This window comes from Pholis gunnellus (assembly GCF_910591455.1).
Source record: "Pholis gunnellus genome assembly, chromosome: 14".
Classification (NCBI taxonomy): Eukaryota; Metazoa; Chordata; class Actinopteri; order Perciformes; family Pholidae; genus Pholis; species Pholis gunnellus.
In genome coordinates this window covers 18179682-18206402 of record NC_136541.1, presented here as the reverse complement: position 1 = coordinate 18206402, position 26721 = coordinate 18179682, and the positions used below count along the sequence as shown (strand labels likewise).

The following is a 26721-nucleotide window of genomic DNA, read 5'->3' as shown; positions in this document are numbered from 1 at the left end:
TCCCCATTGAGGTAGTTCACTGATTTCAATCCCACCTGCCAGGTTCAGGACTGCAAAAAAGGCCCACAAAAGGTGTCCTCCTTTGGACAAAGCCCCCCCCCCCCCCCCCCCTCCTGAACTGAAAACACTCCCTAAGTGCTTGCCTAATGAATTCCACAAGAACTTTATAGTGATATATTCGTGATGAGGTCTGGTATTGAGACATCACAAAATGCATGCATCGCACTTTATACGCTCCCCGACAGCTGCCAAAAACCCAACAGATTTACTATGAGAGCTTGCTAATAAACACATATCATTACCAGATGTAACTCCCCTTCCTCCCCTTCCTCCCACCCCGCGTCTCCGCAGAGCTTTTTCTCCCTGGAACGGTGATCTCAGTGGAAAATCTGAGTCCAGGCCAGACCTTCCCCTGCAGTCCCACAGTCTGAGCTGTGCACACCACCACCACCACCACCACCACCCAATGAACGCTCAACGCCTCCATCTCTCAGCGTCCTCCCATGGAAGCGCCTCACTGCACCCCGAAACACTTTCCGAAGTGCTCTCCAAGATCTGCGCCCACGAGGAGCACTAGGTGGCGCTGTGTCTCTTCCTGCTTCCGAGCGAGAAAGGAGAGAAGAATCCCCCTCCTCCTCCTCCTCTTCCTCCTCTTTTGCTTTAATGTTCAGGTCATGTCTGGACGCCGAAGTGAACCAGATGTATTCAAACCCCGCCCACAGAAAAGTTTCTACAGAAAGAGAATTACAAAATGCTTCCAAGATGTGTCGGCTGCTTTTCATTACGTTTGATGAAGTTACTCCATTGCTGTTCTTTTTCTGCATGGCATGTCGTAGGTCTCATAAAACTTTTTTAAAAAAAGGAATTGCCAACAAAGCGTTCTCTGATTTCTCATTAATGTCCTGAAACTATTAAAACATAATCTAGATCAGTTTCCACGTGCACTCTCTCTCTCTCTCTCTCCTGCAAAAAGAGAAAAACATAATCCGTGCATATCGGAGCCTCCCTCACAGTCAGCAAGTTTATTGTTTATTTTCTGTGTATCCGTGTCCCCGTGGACCTTTTAAGGAAGCAGGCATATCTGGGATTTTGTTTAAACTTTTGGCCCGTGCGCGCTCTAGTCTATTCCCACTCACCGTTTCCCGGAGAAAGCGCGTGAACTCTATCCTCCTCCTCCTCCTCCTCCCTCATCGTGCGCGCTGGTCCTCCTCTGCGCGCTCTGTGTCTCGCTTCGGACAAACTGCGGCGGAGCGCTGGATCACCAAAAGTTGACCAAATCGGTTTAGAGGTACCGGGCTTGGGGCCGGAGTTGTTCAGTGTTTTGTTTTTCTGGGGATTGGGGTGCTGTGTTTTGTTTAGTTTCATTTTTTTTGTTGCAGTTTAGCCATGGAGACTCTTGGAGGTCTCATCGCGCTGCTGTGCGTCTTCCTGGCTGGAGCGCAAACCCAAAAAGAAAAATTGTTTTCGGGTAAGTTTGCTGATAATATGAAGTACTTATCAAGAACATGTAGTATCTGATGTTAATGTCATTATGTTGCATGTACGGTGGTCTTTCTGTGCTTGAATGTGACATGTCATATGCTGAAGTGATGATTGCTGCCAAAGCTAGTCCAGATGTTCCTTGTCTTTGGGTTACGTACTTTCCGAAGTCTGAGGAGCCTCACAAATCAGCAGCATAGATGCAATAACTACTGAATGTAATTGCAGAGGACAACAGTAGCCTAGCCCACCGTGAGCAGGCCCTTGTTTGGTCCTATGGTTGTCTCAATGGCCTTGAATAGTAAGGGCTGAGGGTGTAAAGCAGACTACCAGTGCTGTGGATGCCAAAGTGATACATATGCACAAGAACCAAAGCAGTTGAGAGCACCTGCTTCCCTGCCAAGGTGCCCTGCAACACTTATAGTACAGGTACAGGTACATAGTGCACGCTGACAGCCATGTCACGGGTCGGTACAGGCCTGCATCTGTCCACCTGGATAAAGATGGGTAGATCAGCCAAATGACACCCAATGTGGTCGCAGGGTGCTCCAAGCAGCATCATGTTGGCTTAGTGTAGGCCTCCAGTGCTGCAGTGGTGATACCTGGGCTGACGTCACTTGAATTAATGGGTGCATGATTGATCGTAAAAAGCCTTTTGGATGGTTCATAAGCACTGCGTTAGCTTCATGGTTGCTCAATTGTCTTGTCTAGATGGTAACCCTCCAAATTGGGAAGACTCTCACGAGACTCGCTGCCCGCCGGCCTATCCTAACCAAGACCATTCGAGGTCAATGCCTAACCTCAAGCATCCCGCGAGAGTTTGGCAAATCACGGGTTACCATCTCGGCGCGACCTTGTTCAATGAATGAGATTTGCTGACAGCCATCTTTGTTTGTTTTTGTTTGTTTTGTGTGCAGATTGTCCGGTTGACCTTTTCTTTGTGCTGGATACATCTGAGAGTGTCGCCCTCAGACAGAAACCTCCCAACTTTTATATTGACCAGATCACAGAATTCACCAATCACTTCATAGATGAACTCAGGGAAATGTAAGTCGCACACACACACACACACACACACACACAGAATCACAGAATCTAACTTAAAGAGTAACTTAACAGTGGTTTACTCACTTTGCTGCAGTGATGTCTAGGTGTTCTCTGGGACACCGTGACATCACAACAAACCACGCCCATCATGGATTGAAACTTTTAGCCACAGAGGGCAGTGAAACACTGTTTCTGTCTGGTGTTAAGTTACTCTTTAAGTGAAATAACAGAAGTACTAAGTACTACATACAGTATATATATACACATATATACATATATATATATATATATATACATACACATAATATAACACGTAACTGGTAACTGAAGCTGTATTTGCCTCTGACATGTAGTGGAGTAGAAGTATAAACTAGCATTACATGGAAATACTCAAGTTAATAGTGACATTAAAGCTGTAATGAAGTGCAGTACTTGAGTAATGAGAAATGTACTTAGTTGCATTCCAGCGTTGCCCGTCTTCACCACGTTGCATAGTGATGTGTTGACTATCAGATGACCGTTACTCTGCTTAACACCAGGCGCCACCGATGCGACCGCACCCTGACGTGGAACTCGGGAGCTCTGCACTACAGTGACGAAGTCAAACTCGTGCGCGAGCTGAGCGACATGAGGACGGACCGCGAGGCCCTGAAGGCTGACATCAAGGGCATCAGCTACATCGGCAAGGGCACATATACCGACTGTGCCATCAAGGCGGGGCTCGGTCAGCTGCTCGCTAGGTAATGATAATACACACATACACTTCAGCAGATGAAGTAATAGGAGGAGGGATGTCGTTTCTGAGTGTGTCTTTGTTTGTGTGTCTGCTTGCAGGGGCTCGCACTACCATGACAACAAGTACATCGTGGTAGTGACCGACGGTCATCCTCTTACTGGTTACAAAGAGCCATGTGGAGGCGTGCAGGAGGCTGCTAACGAAGCCAGGCAACATGGAGTCAAAGTGTTCGCTGTTGCCGTCACACCTGACCAGCAGGTACAAAACTCACACACACACACACACACACACACACACATATTTGTACTTATATACTGGTGAGGACCCTCATCTGCATAATGCATTCCCCAGCCCCTAACCCAAACTTTAATCATTACAACTAAATACATTACCCCAATCCTTACCCCCAAAATCTTTTTTTTCCAGGTAATATGAGTAGTGGGGCTCTTCATGAACACTATTTTCTGTCAAAGTTTATTATTTCCCATAAGAGATTTCTTTATTTGTTTACATTTTTTAAATTTGAATCTGTGTTCAGTTTGAAAAAAGTGATATCACGTATTTGGAGGCACCAATTAGGATTTTGCAAGCTTGAATCAGATCTGATCAAAGTAGTCGGGTTGTGTGGTCACTGTCGATAACATCTGAGGAAACCAAATCCACACAGTCCTGATGATGCAGATAGCCTTCTCATAAACAATACACAATGATGAAGTTTAAAAAACGTACTAGCTTATCTACTCATGTAAATTGAACAGAAAACACTTAAGCTTTAAAATGTTTCTTCATTATATCCTAATACAGTCTATACATATAGTGCTGCAGTAATAAGTCCGAAAACCCAGATATGAGTCAGCATTTTTGCACTTCCGGTTTCCATGTCTCAAAGTCAATGGGTTTTTTGAATGGGTTTTTGGTTTGATGCCTGAAATAAAGTATGTGGTTAACACACGCTTAAGATTTGTTCTATATGCAATACTTCAAATAAATACATTTTTAAGCTTTTACTTACTAAAACTGGCGGTTGCCAACAAGTGGCTAAGATGGGACCACGAAACATCATCTCGCCACTAGTCCGCCTTCACATCCTCCTCGTGTCTACGTCATGCCACCCCTGGGGTAGTTCACTAACGTAAGAGCTGCTGGATAAAATCCAGAGTCCTTGCTCTGTTCAAAAATGCAGTTCAGAAACAAACAAGGGAGTTTTGTACTAAAAACACTTCATCTTTAATTGTACAACTTGATCTAGCTAACTCAGACTGCTGATGTCACAAGCAGACATTTGGAATGATTTTTTTAACAGAACTCCTTTAAGCTTAAACTAATTCTAACCTTAACCCTAAAACCAAGTCTTTACCCTCGAGCAGGCTGTCTGTGTTGACATTAAAGGGAGATGAAGTGAAAGTAAAGTGAAGTGAGTTGAGGGTGATTTACCTACATTTCCCGAATGTCATGGTCTAAAGCTTAAAACATGTTCTGAGAAAGATACAAGAACACACACACACACACACACCACAAACTCGGACAACATATATTCATTTTTGAAGTTGTGTCTCAACTTGAATGCAGTTTATTTCTGTATATATTTCCACATTCTTCAGGTTATTCAGTATTTTAAAGCATGCATTGTCAGGTGTTTGTGTCTGTTTTCTGCAGAAGAGTCATTGTTCACACATTGCCTGATGACAAAAGTCCTAAAGTCCTAAAGGTGACCTAAAACCAGTCACTAGATGATTGATTAACAAGCCTTTTGCAGGTGTTTTTCACGTTTTACCTGGAAATCCAACAGTAGATAATATCTGTTGTGTCTAATGGCTGGAAGACTTGCGACAACATTGGCAGATGCTAATTGTGATCGTATAAACAAAACACCATAATATCACAGAAATAATCTTTTAGAGCTCAATTATTCAATTATTATATTGTTCACCAGAAAGTGTATTTTAGCTGCTACTTCCAGCAATGTGCTGATGATGTTTGTGTCTTGTGTCTCTCCAGGAGACCAGGCTGTCAGTCATTGCCACAAGCCCGGCCTACAGACAGAACTTCACTGCTACAGGCGGCGCCATAGCCACCAAGATGGAAACCATTCAAACCATCATTCATATGATCGTATGTATCCTCCTCTCCTCACCTTACCTCTCCTCTCCTCTCTTCTCCTTTCTTCTCCTCTCTTCTCCTCACCTCTCTTCTCCTCACCTCTCTTCTCCTCTCCTCTCCTATCTTCTCCTTTCTTCTCCTCTCTTCTCCTCAACTTTCCTCTCCTCTCCTCTCCTATCTTCTCCTTTCTTCTCCTCTCTTGTCCTTTCTTCTCCTCTCCTCACCTCTCTTCTCCTCTCTTCTCCTCTCCTCTCCTCTCCTCTCCTATCTTCTCCTCACCTCTCCTCTCCTCTCTTCTCCTTTCTTCTCCTCTCTTCTCCTCTTTTCTCCTCTCCTCTCCTCTCCTCACCTCTCTTCTCCTCTCCCCTCTCTTCTCCTCTCCTCTCCTCTCCTCTCCTCTCCTATCTTCTCCTCACCTCTCCTCTCCTCTCCTCTCCTCTCCTCTCTTCTCCTTTCTTCTCCTCTCTTCTCCTCTCTTCTCCTCTCCTCTTTTCTCCTCTCCTCTCCTCTCCTCACCTCTCTTCTCCTCTCCCCTCTCCTCTCTTCTCCTCTCCTCTCTTCTCCTCTCCTCTCTTCTCCTCTCCTCTCCTCTCCTCTCCTATCTTCTCCTCACCTCTCCTCTCCTCTCCTCTCCTCTCTTCTCCTTTCTTCTCCTCTCCTCTTTTCTCCTCTCCTCTCCTCTCCTCTCTTCTCCTCTCTTCTCCTCTCCTCTTTTCTCCTCTCCTCTCCTCACCTCTCTTCTCCTCTCCCCTCTCCTCTCTTCTCCTCTCCTCTCTTCTCCTCTCCTCTCCTCTCCTCTCCTATCTTCTCCTCACCTCTCCTCTCCTCTCTTCTCCTTTCTTCTCCTCTCTTCTCCTCTTTTCTCCTCTCCTCTCCTCTCCTCACCTCTCTTCTCCTCTCCCCTCTCTTCTCCTCTCCTCTCCTCTCCTCACCTCTCTTCTCCTCTCTCCTCTCCTCTCCTAACCTCTCTTCTCCTCTCCTCTCTTCTCCTCTCCTCTCCTCTCCTCACCTCTCTTCTCCTCTCCTCTCCTCTCCTCTCCTCTCCTCTCCTCTCCTCTCCTCTCTTCTCCTCTCCTCTCCTCTCCTCTCCTCACCTCTCTTCTCCTCTCCTCTCCTCACCTCTCTTCTCCTCTCTTCTCTCCTCTCCTCTCCTCACCTCTCTTCTCCTCTCCTCTCCTCACCTCTCTTCTCCTCTCTTCTCTCCTCTCCTCTCCTCACCTCTCTTCTCCTCTCTTCTCTCCTCTCCTCTCTTCTGCGTAAACAGAGTTCAACATTTGGATTTTGAACTAACTCTGTTTTCTTTCCGTTTTTTTCAGACAAACGAGACAAAGGATACGGTAAGCTGCTTTTGAATGGAAGTCAATTACATTTTTTTGTATGTTTGCTAACTGCATCTACATGTAGAGGAGTAAGCAAGTGTGCATACATTACTGTACTGCAGATCTAAAAGAGTTGTGTTCATTTAGGTCTGGGCAACATGGCTAAAAAACTAAGGGAATTTTCATTCTCCTTTTTTTAAAATTCAACATTCCAACGGCAAAAGTGTTTACGATGAGTTTTGCTGATGCAACTTGAATAAGACAAAATGATTGTCAAATATTTTGGCTGAATGTCATTATTTACAAATCAAATCCCCACTAAACAGGGTGGATTTATTTGTGGCTACTCAAGGTGTTTATATTTAGTGCAATACATCTTACTTTAATGTAGTTGAGATGTTTAGAGAGTCTGAATTTTATTACCTTCATCTTGTTCTTTCTCAGTATTACGTCTTGTTACAGCTGGTATCCACTGCCATGTAAACTCTCTCATACCCAGGAAACAAGGCGGGGTCACTCAGGACCGCCACAGGAAGCTGAAAGGAGATTGCAGTGATATTCACAAAGTTGCTTACTTTTGTATCTCCAACAAAATTACTGCAGCTCTATCTTAAATATTGGACAAATTGCTCAGCCCTGCTGTCATCAGACCAGAAAACATTGGGTCATCCCATGTCCAAGATATATGGAGACATAGAGACGCCTTTCCTTCTTTAAGGTGTTAATATTTTGTTTTCTTTTTTTCCTTAGTGTTGCTCTTTCGACTGCAATGTAAGTGTGTCATTCATTATCATATCGCCAACATAAATTCTTCTTTAGCTTTGTTCTTTTGTTCTTTGAGCGGTAGTTTAACTTTTTGTATTTTCTTGTTTTGTCTGCAGGCTCCAGGAGGGCCTAAAGGACCAATGGGAGATCTCGGCGCTAAGGTGTGATACACAATAAAACGCTTTGCACCGAGAGCATTCAGTTGCACTAGAGGTGGTTGTCAGGAAAATGCATCAAAATGCACAAATGTACCGAACTTTACACTGTCTCATCTCCCCCCCCCCCCCTACAGGGAGAAACAGGTAGACCAGGGATGCCAGGAGAGAAAGGAGAAGTTGGCAACGTGGTAGGTCATTTCCACCATCGTCCTCCTCAGCCACCACCAACCCCAACATACAAACATGCATGAAAAAAACAGACAAATCAATAATCACATTCCTTTAGATTTGTCATGCAGGCTTGATGGAAGTCTCATTTGGATTATCTAATGTTTCTATCTCTATGTTACAGGGCAGCCTTGGAGATCCTGGTCCTGTTGGTTACAGTGGAATGAAGGTAGAGTGCACTTAATGAATGAGTTGACACGGGCGGAAACAATACCGGAACACGTACAGGGTCTTTAAGTGGCGCATGTAATGGGTTAAATCTTATAGGTACATATATAAAGTCACATTTCCCAGTTACGTATCTTTCATACTGTGGTCTTCAGATAAAGGTCGGTGTCTCCGTGTAGTTCATTTCATTGAGAACTGCAGTCCAGTCCTCCTTTGTTGTTTGGAAGGTTTGTCTGCAGCCACTTCCGTGCGATGGCCCTGAACGTTTTGAAAGTTTTCCATGTTGTTTAGTCGATCACTGACTCTGAGAAAGACTTTACTCACCTCACCTCACTGATCACTCTGCTGCGTGTAATGATGATGATTCTGACGTGTGTATTTCTGTTTCCAGGGAGACCGCGGTGGCAGAGGAGATAAGGTACTCTCAGAGCACAAAACGTATACTTATGGTTCAGTGTATGCTCTTGGATTGCCGTACTGTTTAATTCATGGAGATGGCTGACTGATGTGTGTTTTATTCTGCAGGGTGATAGAGGACACAAGGGCTACAAGGTGAGCTCCTCCTAACAGCTATCTCACCTTCAAAGGGTTGCTCTCCTATCGGTGATTTCCCTGAAAGCTAACGGTTAAACTCTTCCTCTGTCACTTTCCATCCTCTTTATCTCTGGCTGAATCTCAGGGAGAAAAAGGTCAAGGGGGAAATGATGGCGTTGATGGACGCAAGGTGAGTTACAGACCCGAACATCCAACGATACATCTCTGGTTATCTGGCTGTTCTTTGGTCGATTCGGTAAAGTTGTTTGAAGAGACGTTTCTCTGGTTTTCCTTATTAGGGGGAAGACGGTTTCGCTGGTCTTCCCGGCTGTAAAGGATCTCCCGGATCAGACGTGAGTAGTATCTCTCAATCTCAGAATGATCCCACCGTTACCGTCCCGCATTTTGTCCTCGACTGCACTCACGCTTATGTCACACGTTAAAGACAGTTTGAATCACAACCAGCTGGGCACGAATCGCTGGACGTTAACTCACTCTGACCGTGACATCAGGGTTGACAACTGCAAATACACAGATGTGTATGTGTTTGTGAGGACACACTCTCTCTCTCTCTGTATCTTTCTCTTTTGGTGTCTGAGACTCTATCTTGAACAGACATACTTAGACGATTCACATCCGTAGCGGCCTGAGGCTCAGCCACATTGTTTACAGATTAGCCATTAGCCACAGTTGCATGTTTAGGAATGCCTCCCCCGGCGGGGCCTGGACCGACATTGCGTCCTGCGGCAGGCGGACTGAAGCTCTTAGCTCTCAATCACTGCGGAGTTTACATTCTCTGCTGTCAGATTGTGTAAATGAAGCCATATAGTCGCACTGTAAACAAGTGCGCGTACATGCGTGTACGTGCACAACGGGGCCTCCGAGATTGAGTGTTGTGGCTTCAGCTGCTTGTGATCATGTACTGAGAGACGGTCTCTGTGTGTTTCTGCTTCCCAGGGCCTGCAGGGAGATTCTGGACCAAAGGGAGACTCTGGTCCTTATGGACTGAAAGGAGGAAAAGTAACATATGAAATAACATTATGCGCTCTTGACAATTTCAAATTGCCTTCCGGTGGTCTGTAATGAGGCGACGTGTGCTTGTTTCAGGGAGATTCAGGAAAAGACGGCGAAGAAGGAAGGCCTGGAAACTATGGCCCACTGGGACCTCAGGTAGATCAGTGCAAAGAGGATCACAATGACAAGCGGTAGATCTGTTCAAAGTGCCTCAAACGAAGCAGGGAATGTAACACACGTGCAAATGTCTGTGTTGTGACAGGGTGAGCGGGGCCCTCGCGGAAACGACGGGGACAAAGGAGAGCGCGGCGACGACGTAAGCGCCGAAGCTCCCGACAACGGCAGAAGCATCAACTTTGCGCTCGTTAGCGGTCCGTCTAACATCCTGCTTTGTGTGTGTGTGTGTGTTTCAGGGCACACCGGGACCGGATGGAACTCGCGGCGAGAGAGTAAATAGGAGCAATATTGCCTTGTGTGTGTGTGTGTGTGTGTGTGTGAGACAGCCGCCAGAATATGTGTTAACATCTTTAAAATCTCTTGTAGGGACAAGTTGGAGAGAAGGGCGAGCAAGGTTCCCGTGGAAACAGAGGTCCAAGGGGAGACTTGGTAAGATGATAAGGATGATGAGGAAGGATGAAGAGTAGTCCCTCAGGGTCGATCTGATTTTAGCGCCTCCTCCATAGAAATTCATGGGAAATATTGTTTGCCAGTTGAATTGAGTCAACTTCAACTCCACAGGCCTTAATGGAAAACTGTTTTTATGAAGTAATTCCCCGTGTACTCCTACTGATCTAACTGTGTTTAAAACTTGGCTTCATCTGCTTCACTTGTCTATTGTTACTGTTGTGAAAGCCTTTAGCTTAATACATTTGTTCTTATCCTTGCCAGGGGGAGCCAGGGCCCCGTGGAGAGCAGGGGAGGGAGGGCTCAACTGGCGCCAACGGAGACCCTGTAAGACACACGCAAATATATCCGCACACGCACTCACACAGGAGCTATACAGCACCACTGTCCTTTAGCCTGTTGTTTGGAGTTTTAGAACCGCCCGCTTTTCTCTCTGGCGGCAACCTTTTTTTTCCAGTCTGACGAAATATGGATGCGCACGCGCACGTGTGAGCACTTGTGCGCGTGCATCCATATTTCGCGTTGACGGGGAGCGCATCGGGCAGAAGCTTTAAACAGAGGCGAACTTGGCCGCTGCCCCGGAGTGCTGCCCGCTCCTCCGTCGCCCCTCTCTCATTCGTGCTCCTCCCGGGAACACCAGCACTCAGTCTTTCCCCTCTGACTCAGTTCTTCTCTCCGTCTGCTCGAGCCAAAGCCTCAGTACGGTTTTCTTTAATAAGGCACCAGGCAGTGTAATAATAATAATACGTTACAAGCATCAGTTGTGGTTACCTCCGTGATGTCAGAGCTTTCAATGGCTCTTTTGTGCTTTCTGCTGCGCCTCCTCTCCTCATCAGAGCTGAATAAATAGTAAAGAACTGAACAGTGGCGAAAACATGGAATAACTGACACATTGGGCCTACCTCATGCACTCAGGAAAAGTGTATCCTCACATGCAGTATTGTGCTGGACTTCATTTGCGTTTGTTAAACGGGCCATAGTATACGGTTTTAAATGTATACAGCACTTAATTGTAACATATCAGCAATGTTTTTGGTGTATTTTTGGTCAGTGTTAAGGAAAGAAGCACTGTGACATTCATGCAAATGTTCTTATCTTCTGTCTTAAGTTGAGTCAGATGTGAAGAGCATTATTTATTTCAACTCTGTCTTTCCGGCACACCGATAAGTCCGGTTTGGTTTAGCTCAGCTTAGCAGACGCCGGAAATGGGAGCAAACAGAAGGCCTTGAACAGAAGATTTCAAAAATAGCCTCCAGGAACTCTTAAAACGTTCCTATTTACAGACTCATCAATACATTCAAGTGATTTGTTCCCTTTCAACAGTGTGACCTCACTATGAGGACAGGGCTGAGGTGCTCCTTGCAGCAGCTGGACCCAGCTGTTGTTTGCCAGGAAATGGCAACAATTCAAAAGCAAACTCCGTCTATTAACTACGTCTTGTTTTCCATTCTATAAATTATGTGTAAAATAATAAACTGTAAATTCATCAAATTCAGGCCAAATTCCATGCCATAGCGCCATTTTCCAACCTACTGTAGCTGTGTCATATTTTTCTAGGCTTTCGTCTTAAGGACGTGACCGTGGTTTGGTCTCTTAGGCCCCTCGCCCACCTTTTTGCATTTTTCAACATTATGCTGTGAGTGGACTTGGGCTCAGACCTGGGGGTGAACGGGACACTGTGTCATCCCTGTTGAGTGTCGTTACAGGTCTGTTGGACCTCTGACCACGAGTGGGATCAAACAGTCCTGCAACCGTCAGTAAAAAAAACAACAGTTTTACTTGCCATCAAACAGTTTACTTATGCCAAAGAGTCAAAAGTGTTCAAAAGTTATTAGCAAATGTAGCAGTGGATACATCCATTTAGTTTAGGATATGAACAGAATACAATTTAAACAAATTTGATTTAAAAATCTTGAAAAATGTCCCAAATGTGCGGCAGGACTTTGTCTCTGTGGTTAAAAATCCTGTCAAAGCCCGTTGCTAGGTTCTTTTTCCAGTTTGCTTTGTGGTTATTTTTGTTGGAGTGTTTTAACGGTGCCTCATTAACAGTGTTGTTGTTTTCCAGGGCGACTCTGGAAAAGCCGGGTCTCCTGGCTACAGAGGAGACGAAGGCCCACCTGGACCAGAAGTGAGTCCAACAAAGACGTACATTATGCTTAGAGGACCCGTAAACATATCTGCTCAATCGGCTTCTCGCTTTTAGTGAGAGGATCCTACTTGAACACAAGTTAGAACCGCTCTGGTTGTTTCCCATGGAAGTTGTTCGTAATAGTGTTTTCATCAGACCTCCTTTCCTCATTTCAAGTGGGCGTGGCTCAGTTGGAAAACGGTGATGTCACACTCACGTAATCAGGATTTAGCGAATCAGAACCTGATCACAGTTGGTGAGGTTGTTTGGTCCCTGTTAATTAAATCTGACCAAACAACTCCCATGAAGATTAGATAAGTGTTGGAGTATTACAATTATTTTAACTTATATTGTGTTTTTTAAACTGTGATTAAGTCATGAATATTTGATGTCATGAAGTTTTGTTTACAGCTTCATCTGTAACGCCGCTGATTTAACTCCAAGATCCATAAAAACGTGCAGCTTACTGTATCAACAGCAATGAAAAAGCTGTTATTATCATAAATCATGTATATTACACACATTATTACACAATCTAGGGCTAGTCTATCGGATAGCAGTAACCTGTAACAGATTGCTATAACGTTGAGAACATCCAAAAGTTTTCAACAAACGCATGGCGCGTCTCTTTTCACATGCTTCTGATCTAATCGTAATCATTCCTTTCATCACCAAGGGACCCAAAGGGCCGAGAGGAATCAAAGGAGCTCCGGGAGACAGAGGCCAGCTTGGGGGGAGGGTGAGTGTGGGAGACAGATGTGTCCCATCCATCATATTCTCTGCCATGAGGTCTGTGTATGCGGGTGGACCTGTAAGTGTATCTCTTTATGAATTTCAGGGAGAAGACGGTGCGCCAGGAAACGGAACTGCGGGTTGTCCTGGTTTCCAGGTAAGGGTTAACGGTAGTTAATGCATGTGACGTACTCCATGTACTTGATTCTGAACATTTATGGTTTTTTTTAGGGTTATCCTGGATCCCGCGGAGACTCCGGTGAGCCGGTAAGTTATTTTTCAAATGTCTATTGTAACTTGGACTTTTATTAGAAATCAGACGTTGTGTTCACAACCGATTTATTCTGGATGAATATAAAGAGTCGGTTAAGTTGCTTTTAGTTTTGTGTTGCTTTAAGCTGAATTAGGTTGGCCTACCTAGTACTTTACATTTACACGTCAACACTGAATATGGGCGTCCGTGTTTAGAGTTCACGGCCAACAGTGTGAAATCAATCGTCACGCCTTATGACCTCTGACATTTGCTGTGTGACCTTCAGGGTGGGAAGGGAACCCCTGGACCCAAAGGAGATGACGGAGACGCTGGAGATCCAGGCCCCGATGTGAGTCTGCCTCTGATTTCTCTCCTTTTTGCAGTTGCTCCTCGCTCTTGATCTCACTTTATCTTTCCCCAATCCCTTCTTGGCAGAGAGCGCCGACAGGATGTGAGTCACATGTCTCGTTTTATGGGCGCACATACATATTTCTTTTTTATCCGTCTCTTTTAACACTTATTAATATAATAACTTTTTTTCTTTTAGTTTCCATCTTTCATTTTGTTACATACTTTGCTCTTCTTTTTCTTAGTCATCCATCTCGCCCTCACACTCGCCTTCTGTTCTGCAGCTGGAAATGCGCTTTTAAATAGATGTGAACACATTATGTGTGTGTGTGTGTGTGTGTGTGTGTGTGTGTGTGTGTGTGTGTGTGTGTGTGTGTGTGTGTGTGTCTTTGGGGAAGGGGGCTCTGAGCTGATGCAGCTGTGTATATGTCGTTGTCAAGGATACCAGGAAATGAGCAGAAACGATGAAGGGAGTGCGTCCCCTCTTTTGGTGCGCGTGTGTGCATACATGTGTGTGAGGGAGTGTGCATAGCAACTATACGTGTGTCCATATATCGTGCCCATTTCAACTCTTTAACCCCAGGTTTAAGTTGGTCGTGTTTGCATTCAAATGATGGCGTTTCCAAGGTTCGTGTTCCGTGGCGTAAACATTTCTGCACGTGTTTGTGCTTTCTCTCATCCGCATGTCAGTCTGACCTCTTTTCTTCAAGACGAGTCACACGTTCTAAGCTTTGGATTTACAGTGTCAGATCAGTTTAACACTCATCAAGGACTTGTGGCGCTGCAGCACAGAGCGGGATTAGATGCGTGTCTCTCAGTGCGAGCATAATTCACCCAGTCGCCCCAATGTTTGACCTTTTCCACATTTTGCTTGTGCTTGAGTAGTGCCAGCAGTATAGAGGACACGTCTAATGACCTCTGTAGCTGATTCTATAGCTGCGTTAAAGGACCCTAAACCTCAACTTTATTATAAAGTGCTGTATCATCAACTCAAAACATTTCCCTTATCATCTTGAATTCAAACTTGTAAATGCAATTTGAAGTTTGTTTTGCCCCGTTGACTTTATCGAGACTAATAAAGACGTTATCTCTTGTACAATTTATACGAAAAGGTGTTCAAATGAAAAATTGTGGTTTTACGCTAGTTTGTCTGCCCTACTTTATTTTTGGCCTGCAGCAGTAACCTCTAGAGCCAGGCTTGCTGCTTCCCCCGATTACAGTCTTAATGCTAAGCTAAGTTAACTTGACTTGAGATTGGTATCAATCCTCTCAACTAACTCTCGGGTATGAAAGCGAATAAGTGTATATAAATGTCAAACTGTTGCCTTTCACAAAATATCCCTGCTGCTGTTATGTCCTTCACAGAAATACATAATAAGATCGCCTTGTTGGAAAAAATCTAATCCATTGCATTCCACTTATCCCCAGAGGCATTCATCCAACTCTTTTTTTTCTCTTTTAACAGTCCGTTATATTCTCTCTGAACAGTCACTTGTTTGTTTCCACAAGTTTTACACTCGGCCGTTCACTTTTTTGAACAGCGCAGCGGACAAAACCGCTACCAGTTTGACTTGAAATCATGAGTCATAAGATGGCCAAAATCATTTTCAGAGAGTCTAATGCCACTGGCTTCATAGTGACTTTCTGGATGACAGGTATTTAAATTGTTTAAATATTTTCACACTGTGCAGACATGTACTTTGTTGTCTGCACTTTCTCTGGCGAGAGGGCTCGGGGGGGGGGGGGGGCAGACAGGGGTCAGACAGGGTTGTGTCAGAGAAGATAAAGGTGGAGACAGACCTTTTGACTTTTCCACCTTTTTGACCATTTAGCTCACACACTTTGGATTGATAATATACACGTATTCGACAAGGTACGACAAACAGTCCCATCTGGCCGTGTGTATTCAAATGTGACCCACGGTCAGGATGGATGTGTGTGTGTGTGTGTGTGTGTGTGTGTGTGTGTGTGTGTGTGTGTATGGATGATATGGCTCAGGTTCTCTACATCAAAATGTTTGAAGTTGAGAATGTGAAGTAATTGAAACCGTGTGTGTGTGCGTGTGTGTGTGCATGTGCGCCTATATTCAAGGCTGAGAGCAACTATGCATGTGTATGTTAAAGGCCAGGTGGTTGACATTACTTTCTCTCTGCCTCTCTTTCTCTTTCATATTCTGTCCACTTTATGGTTAAACACTGCAGATCTGCTGGTTTGAGTCTCCTTCCAATTCCGATCAAAGAGCAAAAAGGATTTAGTGGGATGATTTGTGACCCTCTTGTCACAGCACCTCATTGCTGTCTGGCATGTTGAGCTACAAATAGGCATTTATGTGACTACAAATCAAAATGTGTTTGGAGCAGAGAGGGACTACATACTTTTTTAGGTATTTGTTTTTTTGATGAAGAAAATACACGCAGCTCTTTTCTGTTAAAGGGTTCAATATGTACTTGAGTAAATAAGTTCTTTCAAACAGCCGTCCCCCCCTTCAATCTGCACATGTGTTAGCAAGTCATTTTGAATGCTGTTTGCTCCGTGATGCATAGTGCCCGCAGTCTCTGCAGCTGTCCACAGTCATCCTCAAACCAAGATGCCCACACCTCCTTAGAGTGTCTGTGGGAACAGGGAACATAGAAAATGGGATCATTTCCCAAAATTGATTCACATTGTTTACGCTCTTTATTCTCCACACTTCTACAGTCTAATCTCATAGCAATCAGCAGTGGGTCAGTGCAGCAGCTGCAGGGGGGAGAGAGCAGCCAAAGCCCCCGCAGCTGCACTGGTGTGGTAGATGGCAAGCCAGGCAGGACCAGAGCTAACTTCAATATAGATTTGAACTGGATTCAGAGGCTTGTCTCAGACGGACTCGACCCTTTGAAAGAGTTTTGATATCTTGTGACATATACTGGAGCCTTTTAGACATTTCAGAAATGCCTGAGAGGACAACAGTGCCACACTTCAGCTTTAACTATATCATCCGACCCCCTGAACACGAACTGTAATCTATAAAAAATACTTTATTTCAGTTTCACATTCTCTCCAATGGGGGTATCTGAAGGATCCATTTTAGAACCATTACTTTTCTCATTGTATGTCCACTGTTTGATTTTATGCTGATGACACCCAGATTTACATTCCTATTCCACCAGGTGGTCCGGATTATTTCTCCACACTCCAGCGTTGTTTAACCTTCGTTTAGCTGTTCGACAACGTCTTCCATCTAAACACAGATAACACATGAATGAGATCCTCAAGCTTACTGCCATCTTTATTGAGTCCATTTTTGGTCAGATACAAGTTTACATTCAGGCGTCTATCATCCAGACTGGACTCCTGTGATGTTTTGTTCTCTGTGCCGAAGTGTCCCTGAGCAAGACACTGAACCCCTGTCTGCTTCCGTTAAATGCAGAGAACTAATTTCCCCTTGCGGGGATAAAAAATGTTTTTTTATAACACACCTCTAAGACACAAAGCTATCATAATGTCATGAAAATGATTGCAAACCATGACAGATGTTTACAGCGATACACATTCAACATAAATACTGTATAAAACATTAGAACAAGTGTTGTCGTACTTTCAAAACATACTTTTTATTTAATTTGTTTTAAAGAAACTCAATACAGGTGTGGGCCTCTCTCTCAATCTCCTTTAATCTTCTCTTTTCACAGAACAGCCAACCAGGACCTACAGGATCTAAAGGGGCCAAAGGTCACAGAGGACCAGAAGGCAATCCGGTAAGAAAACCATATCTGTGTGTGTGTGTGTGTGTGTGTGTGTGTGTGTGTGTGTGTGTGTGTGTGTGTTGTGTGTTGTAGGTTTTTCTACTGTATGCAAGTTGAGACACTGGAGGGACTGCTGTCCTCACATACAGAGTAGACCCCTCCTTCCGAAACCATTTATCTACTCTCACATTCAAACATAGTTTTGGGGTCATTTTACTGTTTCACTGTTGTAAATACCTACAGCAGAACATTGTGCTTCAACTAAGATTAGCCTAGCTTAGCTCTACTGAATGTTACATTTGTATTTGCCTATAATATATATATAAAGCCAAACAAAGAATGTTTTGGTCTTCTCGTGGGATTTGTTGACATTAGAAATACAGAATACAACTAGACCTTTAATAGACTGTGCTAACAAGAACAGAGCAAAGCTTAGCACTGTGTATTTCCCTAGCTGTGGTCAGAAGTTGCTAATGATCCCTGTAAAATGAGCTACGGTTAGCCAATCTCAGCACTCAACAAAACATCAAACCGCATGCAAAGACATAAAAAAATGGCATCCCTTAGTTTGGCTCAGAGTATGTGGGAAAGGTACTGTAATTCAATTGCCCTCTCACCAACTGGCAAGTGAAAGCTTGTGGTATTGGATCATGTGAAACGATGAACAAAGATTGGATCTAAATATAACACAGTGCATGAAGACATGTTCCCCAAGTCCTCAAACTCTACCCTTTCACACTTTCCCTACTTTCTGTCTCTACCCCTCCTCCTCTTCCTCCTCCCTTTTTCCTCTCCTTTCCATCTCTCCTCTGGCTTGTGTCTCTGCTGCATATTTCTGTGCGAACAGTTTGAGTCATGTGCTCTTTGGACTGTTTCTCTCGTCTACAATTAACGGCCATCTCTCTCTTTCTCTCTCTTTCTCTCTTTCTCTCTTTCTCTCTTTCTCTCTTTCTCTCTTTCTCTCTCTTTCTCTCTTTCTCTCTTTCTCTCTTTCTCTCTTTTTCTCTCTCTCTCTCATGTGTGTTTGCCTGTGTGCACACATGCAAGCTAGGCTGGCGTCTTTGTCACAGAGAGGAATGCTCTTAAACTGAGTTTAATGTCTCTTAAAACAAAACAGATGGTTTTTCTGCAGCCGAGTGAAAAAAAGAAAAAACAAAATGCTGTGGCTCTGAACTTTTGGAAGATTCACATGTTGTTGCAGAAAGATAGCAACGCACACAAATGTGTGGGTGTGGATGTGGGTTCGGTGACTGAGGGATTCTGGTTTGCAGTCAATGAGTGATGTTTATATCTTTTTCTTTTTTTTCTTTTTCCAAAGAATCTGTTTTTATTCCAGTTAAAATAAAATAAAAAAGTATTCCAGTACTTGCTTTGTCCTTTTGACGTCAGACTAGATAGACGTTTATCAGATAAACACATCTATCTTCTTTTTTCACTCGTTCTCCCTTTCTGTTCAGGGACCTTCTGGGCCTCCCGGACCACCAGGAACTGATGTGAGTATAAAAAAATATTGAATCAGTCCATTTAATTTAAACCCTCGCCCTCATTTCCGTCCCATGACAGGTCGGCTAAGGACCTCAGACTTAATTCCCCTTTGAGGCTGCGCTAGTTTTCACCCTGAAACTGATCCTGTGGGTTCAGTCGAAAGCCACACATTCAATTTCCTGAACACAAAACCCCGTAGCCTTTCACCGACCAGTCCTCGGTGTAAAATATCACCATTGTCATGTTTTATTTTTTCATTCTGGTGTAGCTTGAAACAATCTAGTCTGCATAAAGTTATGTAATGTGATTTATCAGTGCATTGCTGTACTGTAACATTGAACTCCACCTTCTCTCTTCAGGAATGTGAAATTCTGGATATCATCATGAAGCTCTGCTGTAAGTTGAAAACGCTCAACAGAAACGAAGCCACATGTACTCCACGTTAAACACGTTGCCCTTTTCAACTCAGTGCTTGATTAGCCAAACATGCAATCGAAACCTTAAAAAATGTGAGGTTTTACCCAGGTTATGTTACGATAATTAACATTGATTTGTTTGTTTTTTCCCCCCATCCTTTCCTAATCGCGCCACAGCTTGTTGTGGTAAGTTTGTGCTCAATTAAAACAAAGTCATCGTCATCATTGTCTCGCTCCGCTCCATGGCTGTTGCCAATCCATTGCGATCTTGTTTGTGTCCCCAGAGTGTAAGTGTGCGGCTATGGACCTGGCGTTCATTGTGGACAGCTCAGAGAGTATCGGCGCCACAAACTTTGCTCTCGCCAAAGACTTTATCATCACAGTCATAGACAGACTGACCAAAGATCAGCAACTCAAGGTAGTGTCCTAGCTTTTTATCTTGGCTTTTTGACATTTGACTCCTCTGTATTTCATAATTACTCATCTTTGCCTAGCCTCTGTCAGATAATTGGCATGTGTTTATTCAAAATGACACCAAAAATGTTTTGAAGAGATGTTGGGAAATGCTGCCCCGAGAACAGTCCTCAAAATAGAAAAATATAAATGAAAGATTATTGTCTCTTGGGTTTTGGAACTTGCTTTTATGTCTCTCCAATGACTCTCCCCTTCCAGTTTGGATTTAATTAGTCAGGATGGGTGGGACGCAGAAATGTTGACACAGGAAAACACATGCTCACAGACATAACACAACAGCCATGCACTGATTTTCTTTCCAGTTTGCAAGCAACGACTCCGGGTTGAGTGTAGTCCAGTACAGTGGACCGAATGCCCAAGAAGTTGTCCGACTGGATGCCACTGGCCTCATCGCATTTAAAGAGTGAGTTCACATGCATTCAACCAGAGCCCTGTCTGCCTCGGCGGCTTGTGCTTCTTTGGTTCACGATTCAGCGTCATCACACATGCAATTTTCAACAGTGTTCTGTCTTATTAAGAGTGAGAAGATCAATTATAACGTCATCTCTTAGCCCCCAGTTTAGAAATTGCCCCACAACATGTTCAGCCAAGCTTAAGCTTAACGAGATAAGGCAAGGGAATACAGTTAGCTCGATCAAAAGGGCTTTGCAGCATCTCAGTAGTTTTATTTACACATTTGTGTATTTACCGTGTTTATTTTAAATATGAAATTAAATGTAGTTAAAAAGCATAGTTTCACATTTTGGGGGTTGCACATATTAGCTTGCTCTCCAAGAGTGACGTGAAGATCAAAAATCATGTCGTCATACGTCTATGAGATTAATACGGAGCTGGAGCCAGGAGGAGGTTAGCTAATTTTAGCATAAAGACGGGTTCAGGGTGAAACAGCTAGCCTGGTCTCTTTGTGTTGTAGCTAACCTACGACACTTCTAAAGATGAATGTTAGCTAAGATGCTGTGTCTCGTTTGTTTAATCTGTACACAAGCAGAAATGTCAAAGCACAAGTTTTTGCTGTTAGGATGAAAAAACACGGTTTAACTATTTATGTATATTTTACGGATACAACAAATGCGCTACAACTTGTTAAGAGAGAGCTTTAGAGGTGCTGCTGTTTCGTGCATGGGTTGATGACAAGCTTGCTGGCTAACACAGTGCTACATGTGAATACGAATTTATTGACGGAGGCTAACAATTTCCCCCTGCTCCCAATTAGCTAGACTAACACAATCCAGACATGTAACATGTGTTTGTTTTTTTTTCATTGATTTCCTTAAAAATATGTTGATTTTTGTGTTGTGAAATGTGTGTGTGTGTGTGTGTGTGTGTGTGTGTGTGTGTGTGTGTGTGTGTGTGTGTGTGTGTGTACAGGAAAGTGAGAGGAATGAACTGGCTGGCTGAGGCCACGTACACCGGCGAGGCCCTTGATTACGCTCTGACCAACACACTCAACCTGATGACGCATGACAACAAAGTCGTTATTGTTCTAACAGACGGACGTTCTAATATCGCCAGGGACAAGATTCCCCTCAATGTGCTCTGTGGTAAAGATCTCCGGGTAAGTACAATACACCTGGATAGACGACGCTAACGGGCCTGCAGCCGGGCATTTACAGAGAGGAGTGTGTGCCATCAGTCTTGAAATACGCTGCAGGTTTAGTCACCTAACGCTTGAAATTTTGTGTTTTCCTTAACATAAATAAAAACATTTCTACCTTTAAATTAGTGCATAGAAATTCACCAGAATGCAGGAAATGGTGTGTTTGACACTCAAAATGTCCAGGTGGGTGGTGTTAAAGCAGCAGCAATGCCTCACGCTATCCCTAGCTAGATAGCAGTAGTGCTGTTACTGCAGTGAAACGTTATCTCCAGGACAGAAAAGCCTGCTGGGTTTAGTCCAATCAGATCGCGGCTCTTTTGTAAACAGCCTCTCAGAGCGCTAGCGATTAACGATTCATAGGCTAATTAGAAAGTTGAACGGCTATGAGTAATGTTAATTTTGGAAGTAATGTTTAGCAAAATGTTAAAGTAACATAGACCAATCCCAGCTGTTCATGTGGTGTTTTTGTCTAATTTTCCCTTGTTTTTATAAAAGAATAAAGTGGGTTTGAAAAAACGATGGGGATAGAGTTGTGACGCTCTACCCTCCAACTAGCATCGAAACGACATTTAACCCCGCACATATTAGGCAGTTAAACCAATCTGAACAGGGCTAAATCATGGTGGGTGGGATTAAACGTTTGACGTTGCAGCCGGGTGCTCCTCCCTTTTTGACGACAGTACATCATTGTTATTGGATGAAAAAGATATAAAAGATCTCCCACGAAGAAGTAGGCGACACCTTTTTAGAAATGGTCAATGACTGTCCTTGCCACACTGTTTGTTTAAAATATAAATATAATAATAATGAATAACTTATGAAGAAATAATGAAGAACCCGCTGAATTGAAAACCTCCTTCCTCCCCTCCAGGTGGGTGGTTTAGGAGTGAAGGACTACTCAGGCCGTGAACCCAACCAAGAGCAGCTTGGGGAACTGGTTTGTAAGAGTGACAACAAACCAGGCTTTTCCTTTGTCTTGGACAACTTTGCCGAGCTGCTAGATGACTCTTTCCTGCAGAACCTCACATCCAGAATCTGTCAAGGTAAACACACACACACACCCACACCCACACCGTATGTAACTTCTATCAAGTGAATATTTTTTACTAATCCCAAATAAACTGACTTATTAACCCCCGTTGTTCTCTCATTCAGATAAGAAGTGCCCAGACTACAAATGTCCCAGTAAGTCTGTTTTTCTTCACCAGTTCCATGGTTCACTGTTTTCAATGTTTACCCTATCTTACCGCTGTTGACCCAGTTTGCCATTTATATCTTTAGTAACATCTTCTCTGTTTCTCATATTCGGTCTATATGAGTTTAAAATTCATTCAAATGATCAGACACAACAAAGACACACAGCGAATGAGAGCTGAAATAAAACATAAAACAACCAACGGTTTGGAGCCATGAAATGTGCAAGTGAATTGTATAAATGCTATCTGGCTGTCTTTCACCATGATACCTCTCTAGCCTGTTATTTACAGAGCCACTGGAAACAGCTATGGATCAGATGTATTGTGTGTGTGTGTGTGTTGCAGTCACTTTCTCTGAAAGTGCCGATATTTTGGTGATGATGGACAGCTCGGCAAGCGTTGGGCAGAAGAACTTCGACACTACCAAGACCTTTGTCAGCCGCTTGGCCGAGCGTTTCCTGTCTGCCGAGAGGAAGGGCGGGGCCACCGTCAAAATGGGTGTGGGCCAGTACAGCCGAAGCTCCAACATGGAGCAGGCGCCAACTACCAATTTCACCATGCTGACCCATCAAACTGAACAGGCGGCCTTCCAAAACGACGGCACCAACGTGATGGGGGCAATGGAATTTGCCGTGAAGAGTTTACGTGGTCGTGGGGACGCATCGGGGGGCAAGAAGAAGCTGGTGCTGTTCTCTGACGGCAGGTCTCAGGGCGTCACCCAGAAGCTCCTGGAGGAGAGCGTTCGTGAGGTGGCGGCCGCCGGGGTGGAGGTCTTTGTCATTGCCGTTGGCAGCCAAGTCAATGAGGTCAACCTGCGCACGCTGGTGAGCAAGGGACGGCAGGACGACATCGGCTATGCCCAGCGCCACCTGTTCCGTGTCGCAGACTACACCTCTCTGCTTCGCGGGGTCTTCCACCAAACAGTCTCCCGCCGGGTGTCCATCCCCTGAGTGCATGGCCCCGAACAACAGGACCAACACGCTTTAGATTCTTAGTCCCAATATGAATATTCAGTCTCACTCATTTACCACACACTGTGTTCGAGTAATTAAAAAAATGTTTTTTATAATAATTGTCACAAAATGACAAACGATTGTGTGACGGTCAAAATGAAATGTTTTAATGAAGTTTACCTGGTACTTTTTTACCCTGAGTTGAGCTTCCAAGGCAGATTATCTCAGGCTGTGTACAATTTCCACCTTCTGTGCTGAGATCATTGGACTGTTACCCAACAATTTTAGTACTTGTTGTGACATTACACAACTGTTAGAAATTGCTGCCTGGAAAGTCAGTTTCAGGGTTAAAAATGTCCCAAGTCGAAAGGGGTTGCTTCGTCCCTGGAGAGCCATAGAGGCCACAACTAAACTAAATGTATAGCATTTAAATGCATTGGGCTGATTTCTACTCAGGTACACTGCATCCCTGCATCATTTTCAACTAGTCTGGACCCGTCCTCTGCCTTACTTAAACTAACAAGTGTGGGTTGAAAATGGCTCATCAAGGCTACACTCTCTTGTCTCTCCAGGACTTGAAGCTCCTGCCATTCGAAGGATTTGTGTTAAGATTTAAATGTGGACTCCTTGTTGTAGCTCTTAACACTTTTTCAAGAGGTGTTCGTAGTTGTGGTTTCACAATTTTACAACATAGGCAGACCAGCTGTCGATGGAAAACGTACAAATTCTTTGGCGAGTGCTAGTTTTACCGAAATAATTGTGAACCTGGAATGCTGACGCGTGATTGGCTAATCCACTATGTTTTAGGTTTGCAAAGGTCAGTTGGAAAAGCCATAACTTATTCCCAACTTTGTGAAAAGTCACACCCGACATCACTTGAAAAATGTGTTAGATCACCAAACCGACAGGGAAAACAGGAAATGACATCAGGCAGACTTCAAAACAATCCAATCCACACTTCACCTGGTAATAATGACGACATCACAGCTGGACTCAACATGTGTGAGTCTAGCTGAGTGTGTGTATATGTGTGTGAGCACCTCCGTGTGTACATCAATTACATGTATACGTGTGTGGTGGAGGTTTTTTATGTGTAGCCCTGGTGGTGGAGGTTTTTTATGTGTAGCCCTGGGTGATTGTTCTATAAACAGTTGTGCCGAGGTCACTAGTTCAAATGACAGAATGACAGAAACCTGTTCTTTGTTGTCTGTTAAGCAGAGAGGCCTCTGTCACACACACACACACACACACACATACACACTTAGGTGCCCCATCATTGAGGTAGGAAAACATCTGTTATGGTTAAAGGCTGGAAAAGAAACTTATGGGAGTCATGCTGTGAGGCGCTCACACCCACATACACACAGAAAGCAGTGTGTAACTTTTATGATCCCCTCAACTGTTCCACACTTTCGGTTCCGTTGTCATCAGTGGCCCAGAGTCACTGTACTGTTGTTATTATCTGTGGTGCTATTAGTCTCAGTGTATCAGCCTCTACCCATGTTGTTAAAGAAGATATTTTTACCTGAGGATACAAAACCTCAGTGTTGTGAGAGCTCCTTCAATAAAGGTTGCTACACCAAAGTGTCTCAGCTCACTTCTGTCCACACAAATCTATGACTGCCCAAGTCAGTATACAAAGATGCATTTCTATATGTTCATGCAACTCTAAAGATCCTCTTCTGAAATAGATTAACTCTCTGTGAAATTCAAACACTGGACGATGAACCACGAATAAGCTCAACGAAAAATACTGTCATTTTATCCCAATAGTGACATAGCGCTAACCTTCGCAGACTTTGGTGATGCCCTGACTTTTCATCGAGCACCATCATCCTGTCAAAAAAGTAATATTCTAGTACTTTTATTTATAACTGTGTTGAGTGCTAATTAGCAAATAGTGCCCTAACATGCTAAACTAAGATTGTAAAACATAATTGCACCTATTTTAGCAGTGACCCTCTGAGCATATTAGCCTGCTGATGTTAGCATTTAGCTCAAAGCGCTACTGCGCGTTAGTACAGCCTCACAGAGCCGCAGGCATGGCTATAGACTTCTAAGCTTGTTTGTTACCCGTCATAACATTTATTCACCAACGTTGCTGATCTGCAGTTACATTGCTACAGCGGGGTCTAAAAGACAAAATGGCGGTAAACTTTAAAACCATTATTCGTTTTTTTAGGCACTAGATTTTGCTGCCTCACGCAGTTTTTACATATTGTATTTCCTGTAGCTGTGTGCACAGTTGTTAGCTATTCTAGCGATGCGACTCTAGAGCAATGTTGATCGGCCGATTGCCTTCACTTTTGTCTCGAGTGACATATCTACTAATATTTCCTAACTACTAAATAACTTGCTTTCAAATTTGTGCTGTCGAAGATAATCCACATTGTTCATGGTGACTGCAGTTACTATCTTCTATAAATGAAATGATGTCAAACTCAGTGGTGGGCCATCAGGGCCTGCAAGGCCTTCTCTGCTGGCCTAAACAGAATCACACAGTTATCGCTGTTTTATAATTTAATAATTTTTCTTAAATACACTACATGTATTATCATTTATAAAAATATTTTTCCCATTATCTTATTTTCTCATTGCACAGCTACTGTCTTCCTCAGTTGCTCTGCTTCCAGTGCAGCTTGTTTTAAGTAGAGCTTTTATCCAATCAGATTTCACCTCTGTGTCTCTAGGTAAGAAGAGAGGCCCCAGGCCTGCAGACTCACCAGTGAATCCCTTTGCAGTTTAAGTAAATGGGGACGATATTGTTGATTGTCATAGTGTTCAACCAATCAGATCTTTAGTTTGACATGTTGGGCGTATTCTTTGACGTGCCAGAGCTGCTAGCTGGCCTACATGTACATGGCTCGACTGTCTTCACTGGCGTCCATGAATCGAGAAGGACTTTTTACTGGAACTAAAACGCACGGATGTACTGAGCAACCGTGAGATTAAACTCTTTGTTAACAAAGAAAGGAGGAGGACTTTGTCTTTAAATAGTGAACAGCAGCTCTGGTAAGTTAACTGCTCTGGTTTTTACATCTGCAGTAGCTTTAATATGCTTGTTTATATATTATTATTTGTACAACTTGTTTTTATGAAGATGGATTTTTGTTTGGTTTAATATGTGAGAGGGACCATTGTTACGTCCAATGTTGCTCTGGGAACATATTTAGCCGGTGCCAGTGTTGCCAACTTGGCGGCTTTCTCGTTAAATCTGGCGACTTTCCAAACCCTCATATCGACTT

At 43.7% G+C, this 26721-nt stretch overlaps 1 protein-coding gene across 1 annotated transcript; it reads left to right on the top strand.

The window, feature by feature from the left end:
• Window positions 1-1199: 1199 nt before the first annotated feature.
• On the top strand, window positions 1200-25054 carry col6a1 (collagen, type VI, alpha 1). The gene is made up of 35 exons (XM_079173261.1): window positions 1200-1468; window positions 2397-2526; window positions 3066-3266; window positions 3361-3520; window positions 5261-5374; window positions 6679-6699; window positions 7432-7452; window positions 7563-7607; window positions 7739-7792; window positions 7957-8001; window positions 8392-8418; window positions 8526-8552; window positions 8680-8724; window positions 8834-8887; window positions 9492-9554; window positions 9642-9704; window positions 9811-9864; window positions 9962-9997; window positions 10092-10154; window positions 10437-10499; window positions 12238-12300; window positions 12977-13039; window positions 13139-13189; window positions 13264-13299; window positions 13572-13634; window positions 17302-17367; window positions 18813-18848; window positions 19200-19236; window positions 19434-19442; window positions 19541-19674; window positions 20033-20133; window positions 21099-21285; window positions 22199-22370; window positions 22483-22512; window positions 22869-25054. Exons 1-35 carry the CDS (start codon window positions 1387-1389, stop codon window positions 23471-23473), a joined length of 3021 nt encoding a protein of 1006 aa, XP_079029387.1. The 5' UTR covers window positions 1200-1386; the 3' UTR covers window positions 23474-25054.
• Window positions 25055-26721: the final 1667 nt, after the last annotated feature.

Bases quoted from the DNA above. Each gene is read 5' to 3' on its own strand.
- col6a1 (XM_079173261.1), top strand. From the start codon at position 1,387: ATGGAGACTCTTGGAGGTCTCATCGCGCTGCTGTGCGTCTTCCTGGCT. The intron at 1,469-2,396 runs GTAAGTTTGCTG...TTTTGTGTGCAG, and splicing joins AAAAGAAAAATTGTTTTCGG to ATTGTCCGGTTGACCTTTTC. The intron at 10,500-12,237 runs GTAAGACACACG...GTTGTTTTCCAG, and splicing joins CTGGCGCCAACGGAGACCCT to GGCGACTCTGGAAAAGCCGG.